Here is an 11,810-nt window from a genome sequence, read left to right as displayed (position 1 = left end):
CTATTAGGATCTCATAACACTTCACAGAGCTGACATCGGCTTTGAAATGCAGTATACAAGTCCCTATTCCCCTCCACCAACCCCCTTGATGGTACTGTAGGTGATGTGGTTACTGGAAGGCTAATAAGTAGAAAGGACAGAACCTTCTGCTCTTTATTAATTCTGGTTGGTAAGATGTACCAACCACTGATTTCTACCACTGATTTCTCTTAATGTCGTTGGCATTTTTGAACCCTATGAGTTGATCAGACTGAATGGGGGGAGGGTATCGAGTCTGTCAAGCCTAATCATTATCCCTACGCAGTGATTAAGAGGGAGGTAATAAACCTTCAACATCTGTGGCCAGGTGTGCAGCACAGAACAAACGAAGTCCCTCCTGGACTCGGACATGGCTCGACATTTTTCTGCTAAGCGTTGAAGCTTTTTCCAGTTTCTTCTGAATCTTCTTATTGTCTTAGTTAAAGCTTTATTTCCTCTGGCCAAATGTTGATCATTAAAGACTGTGAAATCTATTTCTCTTTCATTTTAAAGGGTGCTTCTGAGTTTTGTTTTTTTGCTCACTGGAAATATCCCTGTGAGGCCCATTAGTTCTACTTGTTAATTGAATCCTTCCTCAGTTTCTTTTCTCTGAGGGCAATTAGTCAGCATGGGTAAGTATGCAAGTATAAATTCAGTGCTCCTTCTTTCGATATCCTTTTTGAGGATGGAACTCCGTAGTCCAAATTTCACCTGACAAGCACTTTATAGGGTGGAAGATTCCCGCTGCTCATTGCCTTGATCTTCTCGCAAGCATTTCACTGTTCAGGGTACCCTGCGTTTGCCTTTCTTCTTCCCTACCTGCTCTTTTCCATATTAACTGTCATTATCTGCTTTGCTTTCTTTTTTTTTTTTTAAGTGATTTCCATTTCTCCAGCAAGTAAGTACAGTGTACTTAGTACTTATGTCCTATGTACTTTTTCAGTCATTGGCCGATGGTGGTATCAGCCAGTGCAAATGTGACGATAGTTTTAGTGATATGGGCCTTTGTCATCTGACACATTTCATCTTGGACACCCCACTTAGATACTTTCCAACCTGAATCAGATTAAAACTAATGATCTAGCTGTCAGGCCAAAGGAAAAAATAGACAGACCTGCATCTTTAGCTTAGCAAGGTGAGGTAGATTGGGTTTAGTGAATTTACTGAGTTGCTCATGCGAGAGAATTCTAATTACAGGTAAGCAATTTAATTTCCTCTCATAACAAGAAGCCTCAGTAGAATCACACAGAAAGGGTGTGCCAGCCCTAAGGATGTGTGCAGAAAACTGTGAGCATGGACTTCCACTAATTAAAAGTGCTCTCTGGGAGTGAGAGCAGTTGTGCTCTTGGTGAGTACATTAAAACACACCAAAAATGAATCTTTTCAGTCAAAAGAGTCAGCCCCCCCCCCCACCATGGCCACAGTATAGTCTTGGGGACTTAGGTCCCCCTCAAAATTGAGGAAGGAGTGGCCTAGTGGTTAGAGCTACAGCCTCAGCATGCTGAGGTTGTGGGTTCAAATCCTGTGCTGCTCCTTGTGAATTGGACAAATCACTCAATCCTCAAAATGCTTAGATAACCTTGACAGATGGTATAGAAATGCCTAAAAAGAACAAAAATTGAGTCCGCAAACCCCATAATCAGAAGCTCTCTTCTCCACCCACTCCAATCCCCCATGAATGTAGTGTGCGCAGAGAGTGGGCCTCTTCCATGTATGCTCAATTTGGCCCTGGAAAAGCACCACCAACTTCCATGTTTCTGACGGAGGAAGGCTTCTCGTGGAGACCCCCCCCCCAGCTCAGGTATGTGGGGTGGAAAGCTCACACTTTGGGCTCTGGCTTCAACATCTGATTCCCTTTCTCACCTTCCCATTTATGATGCTGAAAAGTGATCAATTGAGTCACCACCCTCTGAGCTGATTCCACATTGTAGTCTGCAGAAATGTTCACATGTTTACCGGAGACACTATTCCTAAACCTCCTTATTCCTAAACCTAAGCACTCAGTTCTATGTAGTGGTTAAGTTTTAATAACTTGCCATCATCTTTCAAAACGTTTTGAGCTTTTATAGGTTTGACAAGTATATTCTCATTTTTTTGCACTCCAGTCAGAGCATTTTTCTTCTTTTTTTTTGTGATATTTTAGTGTAGTTTGTGTTAAATTTTACAGACTTCTCAAAATTTTCTTTCCCTAAATTGTGAGCATGATAGGTCGTTTCTAAATCTCGTTGTTCCCAAAATGAATGAAAGTTTGTATTAAAATGGTGTTTTGGGTATGAGAATGCTGTTATCAAATAAATGATATGTGAAGGAGAGCCTAAAGTATTATACGACTTCAAACCATTTTCACTGTATTCCATCATAGCAAACTATAACATTGTAATTGCTATGATCAACATTCTCATAACTGTTTTTGTGATCTGAAAGTAAATGTTTATTTGGTCCAGCTTGTGTGAAATGAACAAGTAAATATAACTCAACAAAGTAACAGAAGATTGGCGAGATTTTTGAGATGTACTAACAGACAAAATAAGTAAGGCAGAACTTCAATAAGGATCTGAAAAACTGTAATTCCAGGTAGTAACAAATAAAAAGGTCCCTTTGGATACTCTGTAGGCCAGTTTTAAGAGCTAAAGGAATAAAATCCAGTCAACAATGATCTAAAAAGAGTTGCAGTTACTGACTTCAGAAGACAAAATAATGCTTATCTTTGAAGCTTTAATTCTCACCAAAGAAACGTCGGGTCCAAGATGAAACAGGACAGCTTCTGTAGCAAAAAAACATGCTCTTTCAAAAAAACGGCACATTAGAGATATTTGAATCTGAAAAACAGTGAAAATTTGCATAAATACATAAAGCCATATTTTTTGAATGATCATATCTTAAGCTTCACTTCACTGTAAAGGTTCGTTTTGCAAATCTTGGAAGTACCTCATGGTACATGTCTGCTGGTAAAGTTGTACCATCAGCTGACTTGCCTACCAGCAGCAGTATGGAGCCAAACTTTGCCAAAAATTTTTGTTCATGAATTTTTTGCCTATTTTGCTGACCTGTAGAAATGTAAGCACATTTGCAAAAGATTTCAAACTTGGCACAGAAACTTGCCCCAAGGTGTTGTACCAAACTGCAAAATTTCAGACTCCTAGGTAGTTTCCTTCTGCCGCAGTGCTTAAGCAAAGTTGGTGTTTTAGGTCACACGAGGCATGGGAGTGGATCGATTGCTTTTGTTCAACCACCCCTAGCTCCTGACCAAATTGAGATAGATCCAAAAACTTTTGCAGAGTTTCATTTGAGACCCTAGACAACATCCCTGTAAAATTTGGTTGGATTTCAAGGGGATCGAGCGTGGGCTCCTGGTCCACTTGACATAGAATGACCCAAATGCCAAATCACTAAACTACTGAGTCTGCGATAAGTATAAACTTTCAACTTGAGTGTATTTATAGCTTTATATAAACAATAAAAATGCCATCTTCTAAACTGTATACCTGTGGATAAAACCAAAATCTTGAAACACCCCACAGTGTGTCCAGTTTCTTCCTCTAAAATTGAAGGCTTTAATCTCTTTCCAGTGACTATTTATTTCAGGTCTACTTTTTCTATTCTGAAACCTTAATATCTAAGCAACTGCTAGATTCTGGGAACTTTAACCTATCTTTTCAGAACGCTCTCATCTATTGTACATTTTAAAAAATTGATGCTCTAACTTTAATTTGATTTCTTTGTATGTATCACAATTTACACAAATCTGATGGACTTTAAAAGAAAATTTCTTGGAGATGGCATCTGAGTTTTGTGATGTTCTCTTGTTCATACATCCAGCAGGTATTGGGGGAGGGACACATGCGATATGCACAGACTGATTTTCCAAGATTTTTTTCAAATATTTTAGCAGTACTTGAATGTGATGAGTTGAGGGTAGACATAGACTAGTGAAGGTATCACAGCAAGAAATAATAGAATCAGTCTTAGAAACATTGAATGCACATAAAGGCCAAATGGCCTATCTTGTCTACCCATCCACAGTAACCATTATATCTTTCTCTCTCTGAGAGATCCCACGTGCTTAGAGGAACAATGGCCAGGGGAAGCAAGGATGCACAGTGGTCACTAATGCAGGACAATCAGCAGTGAGTCTGGAGGAGGCAGAGGGCAAAGGAAAAGGGGTTGCTCATTAGCCTAATGTAAAAAATCTGGAAGGTTTAGGATCTTTCAAGGTTTTTTTCATCAAAATCATGTTGCAGTTTTGGTTCAAACGATTATTTAGGCACATCTGGATTATGCAAATTCCCTGTATATCGGATTAACCAAATTTAATCAAAAAAGGCTACAACTTATTCAGAACACTGCAGCCAAATTAATTTTTAGAAGACATAAATATGATCATGCCTCTCCAAACTTTCGAAAACTACAAGAACGAGAAGGCATTTGGAAAAATTAAAAGGTGACAGATTCAGAACCAATGCTAAGAAGTTCTTCTTCACCCAAAGGGTGGTGGACACCTGGAATGCGCTTCCAGAGGGTGTGATAGGACAGAGTACAGTTGTGGGGTTCAAGAAGGGATTGGATGATTTCCTGAAGGAAAAGGGGATAGAAGGGTATAGATAGAGGATTACTATATAGGTCCTGGACCTGATGGGCCGCCGCGTGAGCGGACTGCTGGGTGTGATGGACCTCTGGTCTGACCAAGCATAGGCATTACTTATGTTCTTATTGTGGAGGTCACTTCATTGGCTTCCTGTTTACTGGTGAATTCAATTTAAGTGTGCCAATGTAATTTTTAAAATTTTACATGGAATTTTTTCGCCTTTATTACCTCTATCATTTAACTCTCTTCAGTTTCACACTACTAGGAATACACATATATTTAAATTGCTCTTCCCTTCTGTTAAAGGGATTAAAACCCTAGCTAAATTCTTACATTCCTTATCCTATTCCTTGGTAAAAGTTTGGAACGATCTTCCCTCAATTATCAGAACGTCATTATCTCTATCACTTTTTAGGAAAAATCTGAAAACTTATGTCTTTCAGAGATTTTTAACTGAGGACTGATCTAATTTATTGAAAATTTTTCTATTACTTTCATTATTGTTTTCTATTATATTCTTTTAAATCTTTGTTAACCGGCTTGAGTCCTTGCTGGAATGATCCGGTATATAAGATGGAAATTAGATTAGAGTAGATCTTTCTATGGAAGGGGAAGTAAATTTTCTTTCTTCATCCAGATTGACACTTGATATATAAAACTGAGCTAATTTCCTGAAGTGGACTAAATGAGATAAAGAGTGAGTCTTGCATCAGCGTCATCATAGTGACGTAATTGTCTCTCCAGAGGATGCAAACTCTCCGGATACCAGGGATAAGCCTTCTGGTGCGTTATTTCCCACAAGACCCATTTTACACTCTGAAGTCTGCAGTGAATAACACACTTGTAATGACATTACACGAATGCACTACCTGTTGGTAAATGGCCCTGTAAAGGTGGAATAACTGGGGTGCTGTACAAAATGTTAAATGTGATCTCTAAACAAATTAATGGTTTTCTTTCTTTGTTTTTCCATTCTCTCTCCGGAAAATCTCCTAATCTAGTGCCTGCATTTGCCACCAGACGTGTCAGACAGAGTGAGTCGCTCAAGCAAACAGGACCTGTCAGAATGCAGCAAGGTGCTGAGTGCAGGAAGGGCTGATCTGACCACAGGCCGGACGCACCTGGACTTCTAGTGATTTCTGCTTAGCAATTTCACTTATGACTGTTAATGGCTTTCGTATATATTCCTTAGAAATGCATGCTCAAGATGGTGTCATATGTTCTCATTGTACTATTATATTATACAGTTGTTTTTGAGAGAAAATGTTGAAAAAAACAAATACAGATTCTGCCTTTTTACCAGACTCTAAAGTAGCGTGCTGTGGCTTCATTTTGAAAGTGTTCAGAAATTCTGCTAAGTTTATCACTCAAGATACCTAATGATGAGACCTATGTACTAAGATGCTTCAGATTCCATGTGCTAAATTTGCCAGCAGTGCATGGGATAGCATGTACCATTTGTGCACTTAAAAGTCACATATGCACAACAATATTTATAAAATGTGTGGCCAATATGTGTATAAAGCCACACAGAGAAAAATGAAGGCAGGCAAAGACCATCTGGCCTATCCATGCCATCTACTATCTCTTCCTCTCCTTTAGAGATACAAGCTGTATATATGTAACACAGCAAATCGGGTCGGGAAGAGTTTTGCATTTATGCATATACTTTTGAAAATATGCACTTAAATAGAAAATGCATGTACTGTATTTTTCGCTCCATAAGACGCACTTTTTCCCCCCAAAAAAGTGGGTGGAAATAAGGATGCGTCTCGTGGAGCAAATACCGCCCCACCCCCTCACCCCTGGTACCTTTTTGTAATCCAGCGTTTCCACTGGCAGCCTTCCACACTCCCACAGTGCTGAGCATATAGGACAGACATGTCACATGTCAAACTCTGGCCCGGGGTGATTAAATTTGGCCTGCGATCTGGGCTGAGATTTGTCCCACCGTTCCTTCCCGCAGCAGAGAGAACGCATGAGGACATGTGAATGGCTGGGGTCGGCACTCTTCTTCATTGGCCCTCGTGCTTGTCCGTCACCGCTGCAACAGACGCCCAATTAGTGGGAGTAAATGTGCTCCATTTTCCTCTCTCTACCGGCAAAATTGGAGCCCTGGCACCGCCGCCGCATGTTCCCCACCAAGCTATAGCACCCCATCAGGCACCAGCTGGGGAGCCGAAGGGCGCATCCGGCTGTACAACATCCAGGCGGGCCCCGCCATCCAAAAGCAATCCCTTGACGTTGCCATTGGGCCGTGGCACTTCAACCAGACCCTGGTAGACAGGAGCGCAATCCCACAAAGACAAGATAGCAGTAGGGGAAAAGTTGCTGAAATTAAGAGGCGCTCATGGCACACTGCACTGCACAGGCAGAGCCTGAAAGCATCAAAGCAGGCCAGTAAGTAAGATCAAACTATTCTGCCATTAATGGCCATGTTCAAGTTGTTTAACGTGAATAAGTGTAAAGTGATGCATGAAGGTAACAAAAATCTCATGCACGAATACAGGATGTCCGGGCGGGGGAGTTATGATCAACAAGTCGATGAAGCCGTCCACGCAATGTGCGGCGGCGGCAAAATGGGCGAACAGAATGCTAGGAATGATAAAGAAGGGGATCACGAACAGATCAAAGAAGGCTATCTTGCTGCTGTACTGGGCTATGGTGCGCCTTCAGCTGGAGTACTGCGTCCAGCACTGTTTGCCGTACATGAAGAAGGACACGGTACTACTCGAAAGGGTCCAGAGAAGAAGCGACTAAGATGGTTAAGGGGCCAGAGGAGTTGCCGTACAGTGAAAGATTAGAGAAACTGGGCCTTTTCTCCCTCAAACAGAGGAGATTGAGAGGAGACATGATCGAAACATTCAAGGTACTGAAGGGAATAGACTTAGTAGATAAGGACAGGTTGTTCACCCTCTCCAAGGTAGGGAGAACGAGAGGGCACTCTCTAAAATTGAAAGGGGATAGATTCTGTATGAATATAAGGAAGTTCTTCTTCACTCAGAGAGTGGTATAGAAAACTGGAACGCTCTTCCGGAATCTGTCGTAGGGGAAAACACCCTCCAGGGATTCAAGACAAAGTTAGACAAGCTCCTGCTGAACCAGAACGTACGCAGGTAGGGCTAGTCTTTGCTAGGGTTCTAGTCTTTGACCAAGGGCCGCCGCGTGAGCAGACTGCTTGGCACGATGGACCACTGGTCTGACCCAACAGCGGCAATTCATATGTTCTTATATTCAGAAAGGATAAAAAGCCAAAATAAGAATCGATCAAAACAAAATCAGATAGTAAAAATAGGAGAAAAACAATAAAAGAAAGTATAATAAAATAAAAATGATAAAAGGATGGCAGAAGGCACAACAACACATATCAATATGGGATTACAATATGTCAGATTTGAAATGTGTATCCTGCCAGAGCTGGTGTTAGATAGCAGGCATGAACTAGATTATAGAGGGGACAGAGTACAGAGCCTGGTAGGGAGAATTTGGTTCAGAATGGGTTTTTCTTCTTGTTTTCCTAGTCTAAATCTAGGGTGCGTCTTATAGTCAGGTGTGTCTTATGGAGTGGAAAAATACAGTATGCCAAAAAGGAGTAAATGTAGGTGCAAAAATTCTCAGGGGTAATTTTCAAAGGAGGTATGTGTGCATTTTTCTTATGGAAGTTCATTGGTGTCTCTACAAGAGCAAGTACAATACATATATACTGAGCTATAAAATTATATCCTTATATTGCAGAATTTAATTTAATTTTAAAAGTTATTTACCTCAAATCTACAATTCTAAGTGGTTTACAAAAAAACACACATAAAATATATTAACACTAGTACATAACCTTCTTAAAACCTACAAATGCATCAAGTCATATCTATAATACTTTCACATCAGTGAAATGCCTCAGAGAACAAATGTGTTTTTAAAGATTTTCTAAAGTCATTCAAGGATTCAATCAATCTAAAATTCTTTGGAAGCACATTCCATATACACAAGTCTTATTTGCTTGAAATCTGGAACATCGAGTAACGCCTGGAACATGAATTTTTAAAGTCGCAGCTAAACAAAGGGGTTGTTGTCATGAAGGATTTTAAAATCAGTGTCAAGATCTTAAATTGAATATGCCAGTAGATAGGTAGCCAATGTAATTCTTTAGCTCTCAGCTTTGCAAATGGCTAATATTAATGCATAATTTAACTTTCCTAAGATTTAATTCAAATTCATAGGTAATTAGAAACTGTGATGTAAAATTCTGCAAAGCAGCTCATTAATCATAAATATATAACCAAAATATGCACAAAAAAACCTCACAAACTGCATATGATTTAAAAAAAAAAAAATGTGAGAAATAATCGGTAGAATCTTACATAGGCTTCTTGGCTCCGATGGCAGCGGCTTGTTCAAGGCTTGCCTGGCTCATGGTCTGAAGACTTCTCCCTTGAGGTCCCAGCATCCATCAGCCTGGTTTTTCTCAGAGGTTACTCGACGTTGTTGGGAGTCCATGCACAGTGGGGAAGGTAGCAGCAGCAAATCAGAGGTTCACTGGTCAGTTCCAGCTCCAGCGGCACCAACACGTACCGGAATCGGCACCAAATGGCTTTTTCACAGAGGAAAGGATTGCATTGAGGAGACCATCGCAGAGGAGGAGACATGGACAGCATAGAACTATCAACCAAATCTCTTACCTGTAGAAGTCCTTTATCAGGAAGCTGAAATTGTGGATTGAAGTCAATATTTTTTACTTTTAATTTTTTTCCAGTTTTATGAATTATTTGTAATCTTATTCATTGCTTTACCATTTTGTTCTATTTCTATCTTTTAAATTTCTCCAGAATTCTTTTTTCAACAGTTCCTCCTCTATATCTCTTCTCTTCTATCTTTCAAAGCACATAGTTCTGTTAGATTGTTTATTTTCTCATTTTTTCTCTTTCCTTACTTTGCACTTCCTTACTACTCTCTAGGTACTTTAGTTAGATTGTGAGCCTTCGGGACAGTTAGGGAACTTCTAAGTACCTTTCTTACTTATAATTTTAATGTATATTTTCTGAAAACCGCTTAGAACCTAACGGATGTAGCGGTATATAAGAAATAAATTACATTACATTTATTTAGAAATCCTAGTAGGAAAACAGTGCGACCTATTTGCTGAAATGCCAGAATTAGTAGATCAAACCATGATTGTTGGAGCCAAGAAACATATGCATGGAGCATAGACATTAATGGTAATAGGGGACATATATTTGCACCATGTCCAAAAACTATGGGCTCCTTTTACTAAGGTGCGCTAGCGTTTTTAGCGCACGCACGAAATTACCACGCGGTACGCTTCTAGAATAATGCCAGCTCAATGCTGGCGTTAAGATCTAGTGCGCGTGGCAATTTAGCGCGCGCTATCTGTGCGTCAAGGCTCTAACGCACCTTAGTAAAAGGAGCCCTATATGTCCAAATAACATATAGGCATGAGCATTAATTTGGCCCCATATTTAATTACCTTTTCTGTTTCCTTGCCTCTTTGTAAAAAAAATGTACCAAGTTGTATTTATACTGACGATGCAAAGATCAAATCAGCATTTCCATAAAGAATATTGACAAGACCCAGTGCTTTTTATTTTACTGGTGTGCAAGAATGCTTCAAGCATTTTCCACTACATGAAGTTTCACACCACCAAAGATCCTTCTTCAAAAATGACCTTTGTGTGAATGATTACAAGATGGAATCTGTTCTTGAAAACCTAATGGACCACAATTTCAGTAGCCGACAAAATCACTCATGCAATAAAAAAGCAGTTCTGAAAGGAAGGCCTGGTTCCTCCACATGGACTTCAGAATGCTTGTTCTCATGAAGCTCTGTTCTTCTTAGGGCAGGGTGAATTGTTAAACCTACAAGGAAAAGATAGAAAAACCCATGAAGGATAAAGACCATATGGCCTATCCAGTTTACCTATCCGTGATATCTACTAATCTCAACTATTTCTTTCTTGCTCCCTCAGAGATCTCTTTCTTGAATTCAGATACAGTCTTCATCTCCACCAGGAGGTTCTTTAGCCATCCACCACCTTTTCCGTAAAGATCTATATCCTGATTTTCTCATGAATGTAATTTCTTTCACTTTTCATCCTATGCTCTCTTGTTCTACAGGTTCCTTGTTTTTCCATCTTCACCTTGAATCTTCCTATTAAATATTTAGGAAGAACTTGAAGAGAGAGATTTGTAGGAATGTTTTTGGTTTAGAACAAACCTATATTCTTGCTGATAATAATGATTGGGGTGGATGGACAGGGCGCAATTTGTGACAATTCAGCAGCTAAGCTTTTACTTTGAATATTATAGGTTTTTTTTCTATCTTTTCTATGTTGTTTGTAAACTGCTATGATGATATTCCTGAAATGGTATATCAAGTTTATTTAAAACTGTAAATTGTAAACTGAGAGAAGCCTCCTGTGCATTTATTCCATTGAGATATTTAAATGTCTCTATCATATCTACCCTTCCTTGCCTTCTATTGAGAGCTTTAGGTCTGTCCCTATACACTGTATGATGAAGACCACTGGCCATTTTAGTAGCCTCCCTTTGGACCAGTTCTATCATATTTATATATTTTGAATTTATAGTCTCCAGAATTGTACACAGTATCCTATATAATAAAAGGCTAACTCGCGCATGCGCACTCCTATTTGTGTGCTTCCATGATAAGTAGTTCCGTGGCCGCATGAGTGCGCATGCGCGAATCCCCAGCACTTCCCTACACTCGCCGGAAGGACTGGACTGGACTGTATGAGTCCCCAGCACAAGCAGCGTGTGGCCGACCCAGGATCGTGAGAGCATGCGCCGTTTGGAGGGGGAGGGACATACCGGCACAAACCTCCCGCCAGAGAGGAAGGGCTGAGCCTGAAGCACCCGAGGCAGACGCTTCTCTCCCAGCGAGATGACTTTAATACCAAACCTCCCTCCAGCGTTGGCAGCCGCAATACGCTAAACAGGCTGCTTCGGCCTTTCTTCTGCCGTTGAGTCCCTCTGCCGCGTCACCGATGACGTCATCAATGACGCAACAGATAGACTCAACGGCAGAAGAAAGCCAAAGCAGACTGTTTTGCGTGCTGCGGCTGCCAACGCTGGAAGGAGGTTTGGTATTAAAGTCATCTTGCTGGGAGGGTCGCAGAGTCCGCGGGGGTTGGGCTGGGAGGGGAGAGAAGCGTCTGCCTCGGGTGCTTCAGGC

The 11,810-nt window shown here is 40.5% G+C and overlaps 1 protein-coding gene across 1 annotated transcript in view; it reads left to right on the top strand.

Annotated features, from left to right (window-relative positions):
* The window catches only part of ELP4 (elongator acetyltransferase complex subunit 4), a 141,716-nt gene extending 135,808 nt beyond the window's left edge, over positions 1-5,908 (top strand). The window contains exon 10 of the mRNA XM_033928281.1: positions 5,605-5,908. Within this exon, the coding sequence (XP_033784172.1) occupies positions 5,605-5,736 (132 nt within the window). The 3' untranslated portion in view covers positions 5,737-5,908. The remainder of the gene's footprint in view (positions 1-5,604) is intronic.
* The last annotated feature ends 5,902 nt before the right edge of the window (positions 5,909-11,810 follow it).

Source organism: Geotrypetes seraphini, chromosome 19 (genome assembly GCF_902459505.1).
Source record: "Geotrypetes seraphini chromosome 19, aGeoSer1.1, whole genome shotgun sequence".
In the NCBI taxonomy this organism is placed as follows: domain Eukaryota; kingdom Metazoa; phylum Chordata; class Amphibia; order Gymnophiona; family Dermophiidae; genus Geotrypetes; species Geotrypetes seraphini.
Note: the sequence above shows the minus strand (reverse complement) of the source record. Positions and strands in the feature narration are given on the sequence as shown.